The sequence below is a fragment of the Myotis brandtii genome, unplaced genomic scaffold (assembly GCF_000412655.1).
Source record: "Myotis brandtii unplaced genomic scaffold, ASM41265v1 scaffold57, whole genome shotgun sequence".
In the NCBI taxonomy this organism is placed as follows: Eukaryota; Metazoa; Chordata; class Mammalia; order Chiroptera; family Vespertilionidae; genus Myotis; species Myotis brandtii.
In genome coordinates, this window is record NW_005370133.1 from 1,395,522 (window position 1) to 1,417,466 (window position 21,945).

At 50.6% G+C, this 21,945-nt stretch overlaps 1 protein-coding gene across 1 annotated transcript in view; it reads right to left on the reverse strand.

The window, feature by feature from the left end:
• SSBP3 (single stranded DNA binding protein 3) overlaps positions 1-21,589 on the reverse strand; it is a gene marked incomplete at its 5' end in the record, with an annotated part of 149,277 nt that extends 127,688 nt beyond the window's left edge. The window contains 3 exons of the mRNA XM_014549751.1: positions 18,524-18,608; positions 21,200-21,261; positions 21,485-21,589. Of these exons, the coding sequence (XP_014405237.1) occupies positions 18,524-18,608; positions 21,200-21,261; positions 21,485-21,589 (252 nt within the window). The remainder of the gene's footprint in view (positions 1-18,523; positions 18,609-21,199; positions 21,262-21,484) is intronic.
• Between the last annotated feature and the right edge of the window lie 356 nt (positions 21,590-21,945).

A 21,945-nucleotide genomic window follows, 5' to 3' on the forward strand; every position in this document is an offset into this window, starting at 1 on the left:
CCTCCGGAGCATAAAAAGCCTGGCTCCTTCCCTCCCTGCTGCCACCCGTGCCACGGCCCATGCCGGGGTCCTGTCCACTTCATTCACCTGAGTAGCTGAGCACCTGCAGGGTGCCAGGCACGGCACGGCACGGGGCAATATGGTCCCTGCACTCCCGGCAAGAGCGTTCCTCATATTGCGCCAAGTCCTTCACTCCCACTCTTTTAAAAAGGCAAGACTTTTATTGAGCACCAACTGTGTGTCAGGTGCTGGGGCTCACTCAATTGTTGGGGCCCCGGGAGAGACAGTCGGGTCTCTCAATGGGGTCAATGGGGGCCTGAGGAGTGGTAAAGAGCCTATATCCAGAGGAAGAAAAGTGGAACTGGGCCAGTCAAGCCACAGAGGCTGGGAAGGCTGCTCCAGGCTCCTCCCTCCTGTGGGGTCTGGGCGCCTCCCTCCTGTGGAGTCCTGGCTGGGCAGCCAGCTGGTGGTGGCCATGGCCCCTGCATCAAGTCAGAGCAGCAAATGCTGCTGTTCGGAGGGGAGTGACCCTTTCTGTGGCCTGGACAGGCCAAGTCACCCCTCCCCCCTTCTTCTCTTCCTATCCCTACAAAGGCGGCCCCTCCCCATGGTTCCTCCTCACCCCCATACCCAATGCTGGAGTCCAGATTACACCCTGGACAGGGCCCCAAGCCACTGGCCTGCCAAATCACTAGACCGAAGATCAGGCCACAGTCGGCTCTGCGTGGGAAGCAGTCTCTTGCTGCGGGCAGCGACAGCTCCTGTCCTCTGGCCTGAGAAATGCTGGGGTGACACACGCTCAGCACTAAACACATTTTCAAAAAGAAAAAAGGGAGGGGGAGAAGCCAGCTGTATCTCAAGTCAGCAAGGCAGCTCTGGACGGGGCCAACACCAGCTTCCTGAGAAGCTGTGGCCCAGCGCGGCCCAGCCTGTGACCCCAGCCCTCACCCGGGAAGGGATATTCCAGGACAAACTCCCTGGCGCTGACTCACCGGAAAGGGTGGCGCTATGGCAGGCACCTGAGCCTCTGAGGGGGCCAGGACGAGGGGGCCAGGGCCAGGACCGGCCGGGGAGGTACCCGGGGCCTGGCTGCACTGCCCAACCCCCAACCATGAGGAGGGAGATTTGTGTTTTTGATAAAGCCTAGAAAAATCAACTCAGGGCTGAGAGAACGTAGGCTTCTGAAAGCTTCCTTAAAACTAGTATAACCTTCATTCTTTTAGTTTATGTTCTTATGGATCTATGTTCCCAATAACCAAGTTTTTAAAATGGATCTATGATCCCCAATAACTACTAGAACAAGCTGGACAAGAACATTTTTATTCTAACTTTTCTGTCTTCGAGGTGTAGTCATTGCTTTCTCCAAACTTAGCCACACCTTCACGAGGCCCCAGACAGCCACATACCAACACCAGGACCAGCGAGGTATCCTTCACCCCCGCTTCACAGAGAAGGAAGTGAATACTCAGTTAACTTAGAGCAACCAGTCCAAAAATCACTGAACCAGAGCACGGTGTCCAGGGGCCAGGGCTGGCCACGGCAAGAGTAACCTCACCGGTTTTGCCACAGCAGCAGTGCCCTGAGGGGAGACTACAAGGCATGTCCCCTTCCTGGGGGACATGCTCACCTGAACCGACAGGATGTATCTTCCATTTAAAGATGCACAGTTAGCACCTTACAACACATAAACCCCAGATAAAGGGAAAGACTCTTCAAGCTCTGTAAGGGCAGAGACTCTGCCATCTCCTGTCTGTAGCCACACTTCAGAGGCATCAACTAATGTGATGAGTGACGGGCTGAGAATCTGCTCTGACCCCCCAGGTGGATTCTGGATAAAACTGTTCTCCCATTAGGATCATTCTGATGGGGACGTGGGGGGTTGAAGGAAGTGAGCGTTTATTCCAAGCCCTAGAAAAAGCCAGACTGGCCGGCTTAGAACTAAAGAAGCGCCTGGGCCAGGGTGTGGCTGGGCCCTGCCTGAGGAGTAGATAAGAGCTACTCACAATGAGGAGCCACCTCCCGCACGAACACCCACAGCAACCCCCTGGAATCGTGTTTATCCCCCTCGGCTAAGCAAACAGGAGTCTCCTCAGGTAATGCAAAGGTCACCTGTAGACTTGTATGGCCTGGTATCGCCACCATCCATGAAACACAGGGGTCAAACTGTAAAATATTCCTTCCCAGATAAGCAGGAGAGTTAGAGGAATCAGAAGCGGGCTATTTCCCGTAATCCTAGGTTAACACTCCACTCCGACACCAGCTGAGTGACAGCCCTCAGGATTCCAGACGCCACGCCTGCCCACCCACTCCCCAACCCCCTTTACAAAAGGCAAAAACGAGGCAAGACAGGAGTCACGGGGCTTCCGGCCTGAGAGGCCCCTTAGTTGGCAAAAGGTTGGGCTAACTGAACACTGAGCATTCTCCCACACATCTCCGAGGACACCGCAATCTGAAGCTCCATCCGTGCGTCAAAGACCTATTTCAGAAAGAAAAGGCAGCCCTAGCCGGTTTGGCTCAGTGGACAGAGCGTCGGCCTGCAAACTAAAGGGTCCTGGGTTCAATTCCAGTCAAGGGCACATGCCCTGGTTTCGGGCTCGATCCTCAGTGGGGGGGGTGTGCAGGAGGCATCTGATCAATGATTCTCTCTCAGCACTGATGTTTCTATCTCTCTCTCCCTCTGTCTTCCTCTCTGAAATCAATAAAAATATTTTAAATAAATAAATAAAATGAAGGAACTGGTGTCCTGAGTTGTGCCATTCTCATTTAAAAAAAAAAGAAAGAAAAAGAAAAGAAAGGCAAATGCCAATGCCAGAGCTCAAATCAGGCAGCCAAACTTGGCCTTGCTCTGTGGGCATGAAGACTTTAGGGAGCCATTCAAATGTCCAGACGGGCCCTGGTAGGTGGGCAGTCTCCTGTACTTCCTGTTCACTCCTTCAGTCCACAAATATGAACTGGTATCCATCCGGTGTCAGGCCCTGACTTGACAGAGGGAAGTGCTCCAAGCAAGGAGAACAGCCGTGCAAAGGCCCGGAGGTGGGGAGGTGGGCCCTTTCTTTCCTTAGCTACAGCCCGGCAATTGGCTGGTATCAAAGTCTCAGGGTATCACAGCTCACTTGGGCCTCCAGTTTAGGACACACCCTACCTGCTGCTGTCCAACGACTGTCCCAGCTGCCCGTCCATGTCTCCAGAGCAGGCCCGGACAGGGACGGGGAGGGCCTGTTTCCTAAGCAAACGAAAAGAGCAAACCCGATCTGCCCTGGGCAGCGTAGGCCAGGAAGGAAGTAGGAAGTCGTCCTGAGTTCGGGAAGTCCTTGCTCATCCCTAGATGAGACCCCAGCAACAGGCCCTCCTCCATCCCAGGAAGAGAAGGATCCTTGGGGGGCAGGGAGCAGGGCTGAGAACACTGCTCTGGCCCTGTATGCGGGTGCACTGGGACAAACACTTCTCACCTCAAAGCGCTGGGTTCCTTTGGCTGGCTCTGTCCTCACCTCGACTCCCCACCAAAAACAGACATCAGGAAGAAAATGAATCAAGTTTTACAAGCTTCCCTATGTACCCAGAGCTACAAATCTATCAGTGGGGAAGCTTTTAAAATAAACTCTCTCCTAGTGCTGTCACTTCCTTTCTTCTATTTGCCATGACACACACAAACACCCACCACCACCACCACCACCTCTCATGGGTTTTTTTAACCTTGGCTGTGGATCCTGAGTCCGAAAGAGGAATTCCAAATTCAGAATATATACCAATCCACCACTTATAAATACTTCCTGCTTTTTATTCTGCTCCTCTCAGTTACGCGTGTGCCTGAACATACCCCAGTATAGCTCCCTAGGCAGAGACCCTCTTCCCAAGAACACTGGCTATCTTTCAGCCTATCATGCGGTCATTCCGAAATATTTACTGGGCATCTTCTAGGATGCTCTGCATCATTACCTCAAAACAGTACTGCCAGTTGAATGCAATCTCCATTTAACAGATGAGGACACAGAGGCCTATGAGTACACGATGAATAAAGGCCTAGAGGGGATTAGAACCCAGACACAAAAAGCAAAGTTGCTTCCTTTAAAAAAAAAAAAACCATGGATGACCAGCCACTATAATGTTAAATCTTGAAAGCAAGAGGCTATTTTAACTGCTCCTTCCCAAAAGTGTCCTGGAAAACACAGCCAGCAGAAGATAGATCCTGTGCTTTAACACCAACAAAGCTGTTGGGTGTGGCTCCCGGAGGCACAAGGTTTGGGGCAGTTTTCCCCAAGACTGGGAGGCTGCCCAAGGGGTTGTAAAGAGCCCACAGCCCAGCAGTCAAGGGCCTGGAGGTAAGAGTCTCAACCTCTTGCTGCCCACGGGACTTTGGCGAGGTGAAGTGAGGGCTGGGTGGCCTCCCTATAGTGGCCCCTGGGCCTCTTCTAAGGCCCCCCAAACAAAATGACTCATGTGCACAGTGCCTTCCAGCTTAGAGCTGACCCATCATGAACTCCCAGGAGGTGGGAAGAGGGTGAGGGGACTGGAGGCCCCTTCTGGCAGATGAGGAGACCCAGGCTGTATCATGGGGTGAGTGGCTGGAAACAGCTCAAATTTCCTTATCCCTAGCTCCAAGGATATGGATAACCCATATTTCAATGTTTTCAGGGGAGGCAACACCATGGCATCCCGCAGAAACACAAAATGGAAAGAGCACTTGCTCCAATTCAAACGGGCCTGCCCTATTCCATCCTCAATTCTCTGCCTGGCTTTCTATACCTCTAAATCCACAAACTGGCCCTACTTCTTGATCCCATCTTCCTCCCAAGCAAGATGCCCCCCTCTCCTCTCTGTCCACCCTGCACCATACCTACAGAAATTCCCTTCTTTCTGCGGCCTATCTGCAACCCTCCATTCCCAACACCCCAAACCTCAGACATCCCTTCCCCATTCCCCAGCTCTTCTTCACTTTGCTCAGCCCTAAAGCAGAGGCCATAAGAACATTCACATCCCATCTGTCCTTCTCGCTGGATTGCCCAGAGACTAAGACCATATTTTATAAAAAGTTGGATGTTATTCGCCTGCACTAGTGTGTGAGGTCCCACCACACTTAATATACACACAGTGGTTTATTTCCTCACTGAGTCTGTCTCCTATTGCCTATAGCTTACTAGGTGTTGGTCAGAAAAACCCCTTAGGTGGCAGACTAAGCGAGACCCTAGAAAGAACTCTAACTCAATGACTCAACTGCTTGAAGCTAAAATCAACTTTTCCTTTAAAGCAAAAACCAAGCTGCCAAACGCCAGGCCATCCTCCCTTCAAAAAAGGAAGGCTTTCCAACTAACCCTTTCACCGAAATCCAGTGTGGCCTCTTAACTAAAATCCCCCGCTACTCTACAGAAGGGCCTTCTCGGAATATTTTCCTTCAAAAAAACATAATTTACACATCGAGTGTCTTTACTTTCCAAACCATTCAGAATTAGGGAAAGGGGGGAAAAAACACGTCTGTTTCTATTTGAAACTGTCAAAATTAGCATTCAGTAATTAAAAATCACACCCTTTCTCTTAATAACCTAACCAGCATGATACAATCAGGTTGTGCCAACTCTTTAATCTAATTGACTAATTACAGATTTTAATTTAGTCAGTTACTGAACAACTGTTGACAATTTGTTTTCATTAGGGACAGAACAGAATAAATATTTAGGCTTCCAGTCACAAAGACTCCTGCGATCAGCTCTCCACTGTGACCCCAACTTCAGAGCAACTGTGGCTCCGTCGACTCCCTCAGACACAGGTGCGCACGTGGCTCTCCAGCCACTTCTCGGCTGCAGCCTGCGCCACACAAACCTTCCTCAGCTCCCTCTCAAGGCAAAATCCTTGCGTGCACACAGCGGCCTCCATTCCCAAAGTACAGGCAGTTCCCAAATTCACGCACATCACTCAAGAAGTGGCAAACACTTAAACATTGTGAAGAGAAATAAATTCAATGCTACATGTCACTGGCTTTTAAGCAACAAAATAAGTTAACAGTCAAAACAGGTTTATCTGCATTCATCTCACTAGGAGGCAAACTGTCGCATCTTTTTTTTTTTTTTTAGACACACATTTATAGATTTCTACTAAAATGATCCAATACTTTTGAGGTGCATCTCCCCGCTAAGGTCCCCATCTCGCAAAGTCATCCAAAAGTTTCTTAAAATAACAGTTTGGCTCAAGGGACGGGCCCTGGATTCAAGTCAAGTCCTGACTCCATTATTTGATGACTTCGTAACCATGGGCTAACGAGGTCACTTCTCTGAGCCTCAGTTTCTGCATTCAAGGAACAGGGTAAAAAGCAGACTCTGCCCTGTGGAGTTAGGGGGATTAAACGCCATATGCACGCACAGCCCCTGCCCCGGGCAAATGTGCAATAAATGCTGGTCACTGCTGTTTCAGAAATCTCATCTGTATCCCTCACTGTCTCCATGTGTCACATTTGGAAATTGAGGCCCCGAAGGAAGACAGTGGCCAGTGAAAAGGTCACACAGCCAGTGAGTGGGGAAATTTGGTTGAGAAAGGTGAGTAGTGAACGTGTGTGCCTTTGCAAGTCTGTAGGGATGGGGACTCTGAGCACCCTCTCGAGATGGGAGCTTTCTACTCAGAGTCTCACACCCCTGGGCCACCCGTCCTGCTTCTAAAAGCCTTGCCTGCACTGCCTGCTCTGCAGTGGATGACCTCGTGGGAACTCTGCCCTCCAACCCTCCAGACTCCCACAGGAAATCATGAGGGACTTCCCTCCACAGAGCCCACCCCTGGCCATCCCAGAACAGAGCCAAAAGGACCGCCTCCCCCACCCCGACACACACACACACACACACACACACACACACACACACACACACACTGCTAGATGGGTGTGAGAAGCACGGCATTGAGCCAGAGGTGCCCAGCCTGTGGACTCGGGTCTCCTGAAACTTTTAGGGACCCTGGAGAATTGCTGGTATTTTCTGAGCTCAGCAAGAATCAGGTCTGCCTCAACTGAATTGGAATCCGAATTCCCAATGTTTCTTCTGAACTGGAATTCCACCAAACTGGTGTGCTCACATCGGTTCCCCTGAGCTAATAAGAAGCTCTATTATCAGCAACTATATAGTGCTTGTTGTTCCTATTTCTTCATCAAAATGAATGGTGACTCAATGCATGCAATCTGTTTGGAGTCCACAGTGGGTGGTAGGGGATTAATACAAGAAGGCCTTGGGAGTGAAGAAATGGGGAAACTCTTCTTTAAGGTTTAAGGGGTCCAAAGCCTGATGTCTTCTTCCTGGGTGAGGTCACAGAATACCAGCCCAGTCCTTCTGCCCGCGGAGAGGCACAGCACCGGGCACAGCACCGGTAGGGTACCATACGACCCACAGGCAGGGCATGGGCTTGCCCCTCCCCCTCAGGACTCACTTCCCACCCTAGTCTTCCTCGTCCCAGTATCAAACCACCCCAGGCTGGGCAGTGGGTCATCAATTAATTAGGGAACAAAGATGTCAAATCTGGTATTAATTCTTAGGGAGGCAACGTGATGGGTAGTGAAGAGCACTTTAGTTTAAGTTCACCTTCAACAGTGCTGAATCCCTCCAGTGCCTCAGTTTCCTTAACTGCAAAACAGAAAAATGGGACTTCACCCACAGGGCTGTTTGGAGTATGACCTGAGATAAAACCTAAAGCACTTAGAACAGTGCCTGGCATACAGTTGGCACTCCATAATTGTTTGCTATTGTTATCAGTTCTTCCTCCATGAAATGGGAAGAAAATCCTGTTCACTACACTGCCCAAATAGGGTAAGAAGGGAATAAAAACACTTTTAAAGGTCTTGGCACACAGTAGATGCTCAATAAACAACTGTTTCCTTAATTAAATAAAGGGTTCATTATTATTAAACCACAACACCATAGTTTAGTAATTTATCCCTTAGCAAGAAACCACCACCCCGAGTCCCAATGGCTCAACGTCCCATGGAAGACCAGCGCTCCCTAACCGCGGGGGCCAGACTCAAACACCGTGATGTTTACCTCGTCTCATCTCTTCAAGTTGCCTTTGATGAAGGTGCTGCTAGCAAAATAATGCCAAAGAAAGTACGTGGCGACAGTCAACTAGATTTAAGTTCATTTTCTGTAGCTTGGGGTCAGAATCGACTGAAGCACTCTGGTGATCAAGTTTTCTGCAATTCCCTATTCCACGCATTCGCTCGCTGACAGAAATTCACTGAGGTATTTAAAGTGGCAGCCATCACAACTAACTCAAATTGTATTGACTTCCCCGATGCTGAAATGCTCTGCTGAAACCATCAATTGGCCAATTCGGAGATAACGCGGTGGCTGAAATTCCCTGTCATGCTGTAAAATCCCCTTTTGAAGCAGCTCACCAGCCCGGAGATCCGCAGCTGTGGACCAGGCGCTGCCTCATGTAACACAAGTGGGCTCGCCGAGCGGGATCTGGCGGGCAGCGCTGCCAAGAGCCAGGGCCTCCAGAGAGAGGATAACATTTTCTACTGGAAGCCTTCTAAAAGACAGCAAGAAAAGAAGGGCAGTGTGCACACGCCCGACACCAGGCCTGCCCGCTGGGCCGTCTGCCCCCTCAGCACAGGCCGGGTGGCCAAAGCCACGGGAAGCCCAGGGCATCTCCCAAAGAAAGCTGCAAAATTCCTGACGGGTGGCACAGGCACAGGCCCAGGCGCCAGCCTCTTAAGTGGAGGTTTGCGAACGTCAGTGGCTGCCCAGGGCATCAGGAGCCCATCCAGCCACAGACTTGCCATGTTGCCACCTGACTCCAGGCCTCAGTTTCCCTATCTGCAAATAGACAGGCTCCTTTGTTACATACATTTCTATGAGTTGATGGCCTGTTCACATTTAAAATGGCCTTCTCAAATGGGGACCACAACTTACAAAGGATTTTCAATTGCTCTCACCCGACTTCAAAAAGAAGCTTGAAGCAAAAAAAAAAAAAAAAAAAAAAAAGTGAGGCCTTATTTTCCGTATTTTTGTATCATAGGCAGACAAACTAAGGCTCCGAGGGACCACATGACTTACCCAAGCCCATCTGAAAGTCCAAATTCTGTGCACTGTCCATGACACGGCTTTAGTCCCCATCACCGACCAGCACACACAGCAAGCAAGCAGGACGCACGGCCCAACAACCGGCCGCTGCTCCAGGCCAGTCTGCAAAGCCACGCTCTGTCCATCCCAGGAGAGCTGGCAAGGCTGCAGCTAACATCCCAGGCGCGGGGACGTCTGCCACCCCCGAGCCTGCTTTCTCAAACAGCCTTTTGTGACGGGGAGAGAAGGATCAGAAGAAAACCTCAGACAGAGGCCGCAGGGAGCAGCCGTGCTTCTTAAGGTCAGAGGACTGTGAAACAGAAGTGAAATGTCAGGCGCTTCACCCAAACACACAAAGAGCAGGGGATACAAAGCCTGCCTGGGAGCTACGCAAACAGCTGTCACCCAGGGGGGAAAGGGAGTTTGGGAGGCTGGGCCCACCTGGGTCAGACAGGATGCCTGCCCTGAGACCTATTCTCAAGATTCTTGCTGTGGCCACTGCCTGAGCTCTGCAGATGTTCAGACAACACCCTCCACAGGGGGCCGGGGAACCCCTCTTCCTCAAGGGCAGGCAGACAGGAGTAGCTGCCCAAGGCCAGCCAGCGGGGACAAGCTGCAGACTTCAAGTGGGAGCTACGAGCTACTGCTTATTTGGCAAGCATCTGCTGAGCACCGTCCACACCTGCTCAACGCCCCAGCAACACGGCAGGAAATACCAGAGGCAGAGGTGCGGAGCTCCCCCAGGCACCACTCGGGAAGCAAGATGGGGAGCCGACCCTCTCAAGAACCCTAGGAGGTGGGGCCGATTCCCTCCTTGTTACAGATCAGGGAACTGAGGTCAGCAATCGCTCATCACCTCGCCTCAGTCACCCAACCTGTAGGTCCCAAGATTCGACCTCAGCCTCGCCAGGCCCGTGGCTTTCTGAGTTTAGACTGAGCCCCACAATAAGGCAAACTTCACACCACAACCCAGGGCACATGTCAATCGTTCGTTTACAGGCGCACATAAATCACTGGAAACAAGTTTCCCAAATTAATACTTATGTTTACTTTCTGTGATACAGTTGTTTCGTTTTCTGTAATGGCCAATCTGACCCACTAAGCTGATTTCACACGGCACTAACGGGTCACAACTCAGTTTGCAAAAACACTAAGTTACCATGAGCCACATGTCCATCTCAATTAACATGTGTATTTAACACGCTTGATCCCTGGGCAGGGATCAAACCTTTCTCATTTCTCAAGGCCCAGCGTGTAGCTCCCCAACCTGGGGGTTTATTCAAGACTCTGCAAGAGGCCCCAGGAACGGGGGAGACAGACAGGGATGAAGGTAAGGGCTCTGTCCTCAGGAACTTCCCATCTAGAAGGAGGAAGGAAAGAGATACAACCCGGACCCCAAATCACTCTCCTTCCGGGCAGCAAGTAGCAAGTGAGTAAGAAAGACACAAAGTTCTTGGGGGGGAAAAAAGGAGAAAAGGGGGTGTTCCCAAGAGGGTGGTGCTGACAGGCCTGGTGGAGGCAGCCACACTACCTGCTTTACAGAGGGCTGACTGGCAAGGGTGCAAGAAACCCATCTCAGGTGGTGCAGTACCAAGCAGGGACCAAAGGGAAGGGTCAGAGGGGCTGGGCACAGTTCTGGACTCCGAGAGCAAGGGAAGGGGCTGGAAGAGGAGAAAAACGGGACACTGAACAGCACGGGCCAGGTGCTGGCCAGGGGCAGCCACACGTGCACGAGTATGCCTGAAGAAGGTGGACGCAAACCCAGGGACCCAGAGAGCTAATCAACATGTGAGCAAGCCAACGGTGGTTCATGTTTCACACTTCCCACCCCGAAACCCCTGCTCCTGTCCCCTATTTGGCCATCAGAGAGTCGGGATTCATACAAGTGAGATAATAAGAATGATAGCACATTGATATAGCACTTACGCTGCGTCAGGCGCTATATGTAGTGTGTGTGTATGTAACTCATTGAATCCTCATGACAACCTCATGAGGCAGGTATACTTTATTACCCCCATTTGGCCTAAGGAAACTGAGGCACAGACAGGCTAATTAAGGTGTCCACTTTGCACAGCTTGTAAGTGCAGCAAGGCAGCACAGGGCAAAAGTAAGAGTCCAGGACCCTGATGGGGTTTGCAGGTGACCTCAGGCGGGGCGGGGGGGGGGGGGGGGGGGGGGGTGCGTCTTTCGAATCTGGGCCTCCATTTGCCTACTTGCAAGATGACTAGGTGACCTCTGGTTCCATCACCTGAAACCCTGCATTGAACGTATTTCCCAGGGTGGGACTGCGTACCGACTCCTGTGACCTGTCCTGACTCTCTGCATCCATCCCTCCAAAGACCAAGATCGTTCTGCACAAGTGTGTTTAAGCACTTATCACATCCTGAGCTACATCGGTCTCTTCAACAGGACAGTGAGCAGAGCAGGCACTCAATGATGGAACTAAATCAACACCCTGACATTCGGCAGTGTCTTCTGCTCCTTGTCTGGGGGCCAGCTGACCACGGCCTAAAGCTCACCCTAGGAAGTGGAAAGAGAAAGCAACCAACGCACCCAGAACCAGTTTGTCCCACGCACCTTTCTCAAGCCCCCCTTCTCCTTTAGACCCTTCTCTGGAATTCCGCACTCAATCAGAAAGTCAGGGGACGCCCAAGGCCGGCCAGGGCAGCACACACACAAAGAAGACAAGGACAAGACCCCAACCCAGGGGCTTCGAACCTGCTCATCCCTATCAACACTGCCATGGTACTTCCCTGCACAACAGCTTCCCGGGCCTTCCTCCCAGCAACTCCCACGCAGGCTGGCTGAGCAAGGACAATCCTTTGCACCTGTTTCACAGTCGAGAGGATGGACCTCAAGAAGTGAAGCCCCCCTCCCCCCCGCCCCGACCCCGGCTAACAAGTGGTATGAAGCAGAAATTTTAAGTCAGATTTCTGCTGAGGCCAAGTCGCCAGCTCTCTGGGTCTCACCATCTAGCTCTGTGGCAGCTACATGTGGGAGTGGGACAGGACCACTCTGTCCAACACAGATAAGGCGTGTAGACACCTCAGGGGAGCATTTATCAGTACCAGCCTGTGGCACGAGCCTGCTCTGCCCCGTGCAGGGGTGTGGAGGTGAGACAAGACAGTTGGGATGGAGGGAGGACTCCACAACATGTCAGGGCATCAGAGAGCATCACTGAGAAATTCAAGTGTCCAGTTCCCTACGGTCAACTTGCTCTCCCAGAAAAATATGCGATTTTCTCCATGATATTAAAATTTGGGGGGGGGGTCCTTTAAGGCTGTAAAGAGAAAGGAAACAAAATCACCAAGTACTAGCCACAGAGAAACAACCACCATAGTAGGGGATCACCATTTCCCCATTCTACAGATGGGAAAACTGAGTGTTTGAAAGTCTGCCCTGCCAGGAAACGAGAGTGAGAACTGGAGTTCAGGTATGCATCCCAGCTGCCAGTCAGAGCCCAAACCCTTCAAATCCAGAGGATTCGAGGCTCAGGGAAATAAAAGCATAGCACAGCGAGAAACATTCCTAAAACTCATCTCACCAAGGCTACAGGAAACCCCATTACCCTGGCGAATCAAAAACAAACAGTCATTATTGTCCATTTGCTGTAAGCTCCCAGCAACATGTATTAAAGAAGTTTATGTGAATCGTCTAATGTACTTGTGCCGTGGTCAGAATTATTACCAAGCTAAAAAAGATTAATTTTTCTAAATACTCTAAACCCTAGACACTATGATATAGGCTACAGCTAGTGTAACATCTCTGTTACCTTGGCTGACAGGCCCTCAAGCACACACACCTCCCTTCCACTTCTCCCTCTTATACTTAAGCACACACACACTCACACACGGAGGTGGGAAGGTCGAGGAAAGGGGGCAAGGCGGCTCTGGCCTCAAGTCCCCACCAGAGAACCTGCTTCCCTTGGAAAATTAAGACAGCCTAAGGGACGCTGCAGGGAGAGCCGGGGCTGGCACAGAGCTGGCTCTCGGTCCAAGTTTGCAAATGCTCAGCTAACAAAGATGGCATTATGCAAAGACTGGTGCGCACGGCTGGTCTTGGAGTTCAAATGAAGTGACCACTGCCAAAAACTTTGTTTGGGTCCCCACCACTCTCCCCGCCCCACTCCTGCCTTAAAATAAAGGGCAAAGATTTGCAATTTGGGGTCTTGCTGCCACTTGAAACCCATTAAAGTGGCTGCATTGCCTGGGTTCTGGCAAAATGCAATTCCAGTTACTCATTTAGTGTTTAATTAGCTACCGATGGAGGAGTCTGGCAGGCTCCGGGGGGTTAAGAGGACTTGCAGCAAATGGGGGTGGGAGCCCGAAGAAAGGATGCAACCCGAAGTCTAAGCTGCAAAGGGAGAGAGGAAAGAAACAACTGTGTACGTTTTGTTTTCATAATCTGCCACACAAGGGTGCCAAGGGTCAGAGCCAAAGGCAACGCCGTGAACTTGTCAGGACCTCTGGGCAGACAGCTACCCTGGCTTATCACGGGGGACGGCGCTCCCCCAGCTACCCAGAGCCCAGCTGCGGCCTTCTCCTCCCATTGCGGCCGCCCGGCCACCCTGGCGTGCCCCTGCTCCCAAAGGCTCTGGCAGGCGTGGACACTCCCTGCCTGGCAGGAACCTCAGCTCAGCACATCCAAGGAGAACCCTCTCAAATATCACTTGGCTATTTCAAACCCACCAAGGACGCTGGACCCCTGCCACTGAGCCACAAATACCTCCACTCGCATGCACGCCCAGGACTCGTAACCAACCCGCCTGCAGAGACAGGTTCCCAGCAGAGGGTGGAGGGGGTCACAGGGGTCACAGGGGTCACAGCTGGGCGGGAGCACAGGGGTAAGGGAGCTCAGGGGTTCCCAATGACAAGGTCCTCAGTAGGGAAACTAAGGCTTAAGACTAGCAAGGTCATGGGACTCCATGTCCACTACACGCCCAAGTTCCTCACTGGGGATCACAGAGGGGTTTGGAATTTGGGGCAGCAGCCCGTGAACCTCCTGAAGTCATGTACAAAGTCTCCTTTGTGAGGAACATGCATTCTCTGGAAGGAAAGGCCATAGCTTCTATCACATTTCCCAGCCAAAAGAGCCAGTGCACCGTAACAAACTCCCTTCCCAGAGCTCAGGTACCTCTGCCAGGGACGCTGCAATTCACCCCTCAGGAACTTCAGCCTAATTCTCTGCTAAATTCAGTTCTTCAGTGAACAGGTATGGGCACACTCTGAGTCAAAAGCAAGCATCTTCCCTCCACTGCCTGGCTACAGGCCCTTTGACAAAGCATCTAAACCCCAAGTCTCAGTTTCTTCATCTGTAAAATGGGGATGAGACCTTAATAAAACCTGACCAACAGGCAGCGGTGAGGCCAAACCACAACCACATATTGAAAAAGCACTATGAAAAGTACAGCAGCATGAGAGCTGTGCATGAAACCATCACTGCTCTTTAGCACCTTCCGCTTCAGGGCCTTATCTGCTCCATTCATTTCTTGCCTCGAAAAGGAAAACACAAAATTAGCTCCCACAAGAAGGGGAAGGACTGCTGGTGGTTGAGAGGACACCAAAGGCACTTCTACCAACCACACAGATCCTGTGAAGAGGGTCGCCAGGACCCCCCTGGGCCCGCAGTGAGAGACACCATTGGCAACTGGGAGTGTCTGCTCCACAAAGGCCAGAACCAGACAAAAGTCTAAGAAAGCCCAATGGGACCTCACGGGCTTTCACCAACACTCTCAGAACCACTGCTCCAGCCAGAGGGGAACAGCAAGGAAACGACAGGCAGGGTCCCTGCGAGCCTCCTCCATGGCCTCAGGGCTCTTCTGACTATAGACAAATCAATTTCTCAATAAAGTCCACTCGGGGCACCAAGTCCCCCAGTGTTCCACGTTATACGTGGTCAGCATCAGGGCACTCGGGCTTATGAACAATGAGCCAAGAAACCCGAAGTTGCCAGATGTGTGGGAGAAAATAGATGGTGACTCAAATAAAAACTCACCAATTCAGAGAAAATTTAAACCCCCTCCCCGCTGAGTCATCTGGCTCACTCCAGGCCCGATCGCCTGGCCTTGGCCTGAGCAGAGCCTTTGAGTTCACCCTGATCCATCAACAACCTGCCAGAACACAAAACCACTTACTTCCATCCATGAGCCGAGGCCAGCATCTTCCGACGGACAGAGGTCCTCTCTGGCCCTTCGAGAATCAGGTACGCACTCCGCGTCCCTGCCCATCAAGCACTTACTACTTACTACCCATCGAGGCCCCAACCTGGTACCTGGGCCACACCGACTCCCCCACAAACCATGAGAATCTCTGAATCTCCTTGATCAAAAACGAAAGGCCAGTTACTGCACACTCTTATTTATACTGCACTTCATCTTCTATAAAGATTTAAGGTAACGAGTGAACCCACATTAAATTACCTGGCTCAAGATCACCCAGCAAAAATGAAGTCACCAAAAGAACACCCCTCCAGTGTTCCATGGGCTGTTCCAGACCAGGTTACTTACTGACCCCAAAGTACCTATTTTTCCTTTCCGATGTAGTTCCTTACTCCTTCATTTAATTAGCATGAATGCCTACTGTGTGCAAGGTATTGTGAGCTACAGAAATGAATAGCTCTGTGGATGAATGGTCTCTGGCATGGAAAAGATTAACAAGCTGTGGTTGCAAAGACAACCCTGAATGAGAAGTTAGTCAGAATACTAGTAGGTGTTGCCATGGCCTGTGAGGCCGAGCTGCTGGGTGGGTGGGTAAGAGAACTAACCAATTCTGGAGTCAGTTATGACCTGAGCTTAGATCCTAATTCTACCACCTACCAGCTGTGAATGAACCTCTCTGAGCCTCAGTTTCTCCACCTGCAAAATGGAGTTAACATGCCTTCTCTCCCAGGGTCACTGAACCTACAGCACTCAGCACAGGGGCCCAGCACATGGAAAGCCGCCAACAAAGGCTTTGTATAGGTGGTTTTTTATAGACATTGAGATTAAGGAGCAATCAGAGTGTACAGAAAACTATCCTGAAAATCCTCCACGACAGAGAACATAAAAGATGGACGGAATGTGAATGTGTAAGAGAAGCATGCGTTCCAGACAAGAGTCCAGAAAAGAGACTACGGCAATAATTCTAGCAGCAACAAATATGCACTAACTCGATGGTAGCCATGGGAATGCAGGAACACATGAAGATTTGAGGACGGTAAGAGTTCCTTTTCTTAATTTTCTTAAATAGTTCTTAATTTTCCATTTGCTTCTTCGTCTTCCCAGCAACTCAATGCTACCTCTTTAACTCCTTCACAAAAGAGACATTCCTTTCCTGTTCCCATTCCTCACTTCATCCCTCCTCCCACTCAATCTGACTTTCTCTTGGGCCACAGGTGGATTCCAATCCAAGAAAAAGGGTTTGGACCCTAAAATCTGCAAATCCCGGGCCTCTTGCTGGCGTCTTCTAAATGCCTCTGCCAACTTCAGAAATCACTACCACAATTCTGCTGTCATTTCTTAACAAACTACTGGGAGCAAACCCATGCAAGTTTCCCAACCACCATACCGTTTCAAGGTGGCAGACGGAACCACAAACTGCCAAAGAGGGTCTCACATTACTTACTAGAGCGCTAAACGCCGTTAAAAATCATTAGCCTCTCTGAAAGACAGCTTCAAAAGGTAGCACCGTCACCTATATCAAGAGATTGGCTTGAAATAGGCACACCTACCCATCCCCCCGACTCTAAAATAAAACCATTTGCATAGCAGTAGAAGACTGGCCACACAGGAACTGGCTGTCCATAGTTTTTTGTTTAAAGCACAAGACTTTTGCTAGGTGGAAAGGTCAAATTCACCAACTATTTTTCTATGACTAATGCACCTCTTAGCCTCCTCCTCCAACCTCCAGCTCCTGGATGTTCCCAGAACCACATCACAACGACTCTAAAATAAAACCATTTGCATAGCAGTAGAAGACTGGCCACACAGGAACTGGCTGTCCATAGTTTTTTGTTTAAAGCACAAGACTTTTGCTAGGTGGAAAGGTCAAATTCACCAACTATTTTTCTATGACTAATGCACCTCTTAGCCTCCTCCTCCAACCTCCAGCTCCTGGATGTTCCCAGAACCACATCACAAGGGAACGAGTCACCTCACCTTTCACTACGAAAAGTTTGCTCGGCCGTAAGTACCATTCGGCAGCTTCTCATTCTCAACCCTGGAGAGGGCATGAGAGCTGGTGAATTTCCTCGGCACTCCACTCCAAGGGCACTGACTTTTCAGTCACGGCAGAATTTCATCACATTGAATAGTCTCAAATCCAGGCCGCCTCCAGCTGAGCCTCTAACTCCTCGTGTTACAGGGAAAATTTTCACCATAAAGATATTCACAGTAATGGGATTTGCCCACTTGTGAAACTCAACCAGATGGGTTCTGGTCTCCTAGACCAGTTTCAAACTCTGCACGCAGGGGACACCATGGCCTGGCCAAGGGGGTGGGCCCCGGTGACGTTCAGAAAACCAACTTCCATGCCCCAGAGTTTGGGGACTATTCCTTCCACTTCATGCAGAAGCGTAAGACAAAAATAGACCGCCTCTTACGTGCGTGTGTGAGCATGCGCGCACGCACACACGCACACATACACTTAACCTTCTGCAAGGCCAATGAAAGCAGACTGAAAGGAGGCTGGGAAGACCTTCAGATATTTCCATCTCCCCCCAGAAGATCCTAACCTGTTTCATCTGATCAGAATGTCTGACACCAAGCCAGATTTGGAGCCCTTTTTTTTTTAGGGGGCTGCCATGTATGATGGGACATGGGGCAGGCATCTCTCCTATAAGCATCTCATACATTTCAAAAAACTCATCCAGGTAGACGGTGAATGATAGAACAGAAAGCATTACAATGTGATGACATTAAATATGTTCATAACAATATTTTGAACACAGGATTATGGACTAGCCAAGGACTTCAAAGTATCCATCATCTCAGTAGACACAACATGAGCCCCCCACCAAAACAAACATAAAACAAACACCCAAAACATAATTTCAAAGATCACTTCCTGGAGAGTAATGCGAAAGTCCATTTCACCAGATTCTCACTCAACACCCCTTCTACTCCAAAACACAAATTTCCTATTTGCTTTATTTTTCTTTTTGGCTGTGGTCCGTTTTTTCTTAAACCAACACCAAAGAGGCTCAGTCCATTCCCAGTTAACTGTCCATTCTGAACATAAACCGCACATGGTTGAGCCCTGCTCAACGCCATTTAATTCTTCAGATAGGTATCTACACACACTTTTGCATAATTACAACATTATGAAATACCATTCACCAAGTTAGAACGGGGCTGGGAGGAGGGCACAGGGCGAGGGCAGCAAGGAGGTGGGCAGAGAAGAAAGGCAAGGAGAAAACAAAACCCACTGCCAATTGGCTGTGTATTTGCTTTTGGTCCTAAAGAAGTTAGAGCTATCCAACCCTGTAATTATTGCCAGGATTAAAATTTTGTTACTCACGTAATCATGAAAGGCTTTTGCTTCACTTGAATGTTCACAAGTGTCTCGCCTTTCAGGAGCTGCACAGTAAAGGTCCCAAAATACGCTGCAAGTTGAAAATAAAATAAGATCAGATTACTAATTATGACTTGTGTACACAACGGCAAGTGCACAATGCTCAGTGTTAACAGCACCACGTCTCCCCAAGGCTCAACCCCCTCTTCTCCAGCTTTCATTGGGCAAAGTTGGCCTAGAAAACAAAATGGACCTAACCCCTCTTGTAGCAAACCAGCTATTTGTAATAAGAGTAATAGTTCTTATTTATCAGGCACCTACTGTGTGCTAAATGCCTTACACTTAAGACTCTGCTTGTGACGACCACAGTGCTTCAGACAGGAGATTCACCCCCACTTTATACAGACAGGGAGCACTGAAGCTCAGACACGTTAGTACAACCCACCCCTGGATGCCCAGGCAGACAGGTAGGAATCTGTATGAGAATCCCGGCGTCTGGTATGTGCTCCTTTTGTCGCACCCCTAACCCCAAATGGTTGCATTTAGTCAAAAGGTTAAATTGCCAAAGTCAGGACTATGATTCATAAGCATAGCAAACTGGGTGACTCTGCCCATAAAGGAAACCCACAGGTTCTTAATCCAGGAGCCCATACCCCCACTCTGCTGGACCTCACCCCCACTCCCAGCCAGGCCCTCCCCCAAGTTATTCTTATGCAAGAACCACTTCACCCCACCCAACCAAAGAACAAGTATCAGTTAGCCAAAGGTCAACCAGGTATCTCGTCCTTTCATATTGAAATAGAGAGCCCTCCTCAAAGAGGCACCTACCCACCGGTCCAGCAAAGGAGGGATGTGGAGGGGGTGGGGCGGGAGCTATCCCAGCCTCATCCCCCTCCAACTCTTCGTATTAAATGAGAGCATACGTACAAGTCCTTTACCGACCAGTAAAACCCTCTGCAAACACAGGGTCGTCACTGCCTTAACATGAGGCCTTGGAAACCCTCTCCAAGGCCCAGGGGTGGAAAGGAACTGAAGGGTAAAATGGGCACCAGCGCAGAAGTCTGATTCCTCCTACAGTGCTCCTGCCCCTGCTGCCAACAGCCAGCACAGAAGGAACCATCTCAGCCGCAGCCCTGCCAGTCATCAGGCAAGCATCTCACTCAAGGTGTATGAACGACACAGCACGGCCCTCTCTGGATCAGCTCCACCACTTCCTCCCACCCCGAAGGCCGTGGTCATCTGCTCAGTGTCAAATCACGAGGCACTTTCTAACAAGACCACGACCTGAGCCCAGAACCACAGGCAAGGCGGGAGCCGTTTCAGGAAGATTATGGATAGAACAGGAAAATCGGGACTTCGTCTAGCGCAGAGGGGGGGCTCGAGAACATTCCTTTCTGCCCTCTAAAGCTGCACATATTTGATTAACTCCTCCACACGCCGAAGATTTCTAACATTACAAACTCCCCAGTCCCTTCTAAGTAACTTTTACTCACAACCCTAGGTTTCTAATGGTCAGGCCCGTCACACCAATCCACACGCCTCTCCAAAAACCACCACAGAAAACCCATCACCCACTCCAACAGGTCGAATCCTTCTGCCACACCAAATGCCTCCAACACTGGGCAGTCCCGAGGTTGGCTGAAGTCATGAAAAACTCATTTCCCCTGCACAAGGTAGAACAGACACTTCATCCCCCTTCATTTCAAAGCGACCTGAAACAGTAACCTGAGCTGGCGGTCAGGTACACGCGCTAAGATCCCAAGACATGGCACTCCATTTTCCTGAACTCCACCAAAATATCAAAGCCCCTCTGCTCTCTTTTCCTTTTCAAAAGGATGTCAAAGACTCCGCACCGATCAGTCACACAAAACATCCAGGTCTTCCTCCACAGCAACCGGCTCCCAACTGGCTCCCCCTGACCTTAAGCCTCCCTTCAGCCTGCAGGCAACCTAAGACCAGACAGAGGGGGTCCCACACCAGCAGGACCCAGGGGCCTGGGGGAGGGTCACAGATAAGAGAGCCCCCAACGACCAACTAAGGGTGCTCTGTGAGGTCGACAGCGACAAGTTAAGGTTTTTCAGTAAAATGAAACTTTGTGGTTTTAGGGATGCTGGGAGGGGGAGCCCACAGAGGAGAGGAAGGTCCAGTCAGTCTGAATCAGTATCTTTAAAGGAAGTTGCACCCCCCTTCTTGCTTTTTCTCAGGGTGCCTGGAAAAGGCCACAATGGTCTCTCTCTCTCTCTCTCTCTCTCTCTCTCTCTCTCTCTCTGTTTTGAGTTCATAGTAAAAGAAAAAAAGAAAGGATAGGCCAGTTGTAAAACAGACCTGGTATCCCCCTCCACCCCACCCCACCCCCACTCCCTCTAATTAAAGCAGCATGCAGAATTGACAAAAATCCTTCAAGGTTTTTTGAGCCTGCCTAGTGGCCAGGAGTGAGATGGAAAAGTAAGGAGTTTCTATCCAAACACCAGGCATGATTTAGTAGGCTCTCAATAGGAGGGGAGAGAGGAGGCAAAAACTTCAGGCAGCAGCCTCTTCTGCCCTGTTCACACCGTCCTGCTCTGAGTGCCCCGCTCCGTGCACCCCGGAGGGGAAGGCTTGGTGGGGTCTGCTCCTGGCTCCCGCCTTTGTTCACTGGGACCAGACAAAACAAACACACACAAAACTATCACACAAACTTACCACCACCACGAATGCAAAAACCCAGGTGGTTCGCCCAACGTGATGTTTTTTTCCCATCGAATCTAGAGAGGAGAGAGCAGAGATCGCTTAGAGGAGCAGAGGGAAGGGGTGGGCCGGGGGCTTCCTGGAGCCAAAAGGCTGTGAAGACCAACTAACAATAAATGCCAAAAGGTGATAAAAATTCAAAATGGTGGCCACAGTGGCTGCTCCTGAAAACAAAGGCTCTCAGAAGAGTGGGGAGGAAGGGGTGTCTAGAAATTGGAGGACGGGGGGAGTCCCACTCACCTCTGACAAGAAGGTCTGTGCAGATTTCTGTGCTCCGACGTGCAGTAAATACTCGTAGACGTATAAAGCTAACCTGGAGCGCGGGCAGGGGGCAGAGAGAGGAAGGTGTCAGAGCGCAGGGCACTGCTCCGGACCCCGCCAGCGGCTCCCGGCCCTGCCCATGGGTGTCCTGGGACGCGGCACCGCAAACCGTGGGGACCTGGAGAGGAGCCCCCAAACTTGAACTTCCCAAGTGGCGTCGGGGCCAAACCCACCCAAGTCTCGCAAACTCGAAAACCACCCGATCCCATAGCTTCCCTCCTATTCGAGACACACTCCTGGCGACCCTCTGCCCAGCTCTCCGAGGGTCCGGGGACTCGGTGCTGGACTCCGGGGCGTCTGGTGCGCTCTAGAGTGGGTGCTTGATGCCGCCCTCACTACCTCCCCCCCCCCCCCAAAAAAAAACAACTGTCCCCCAAGCC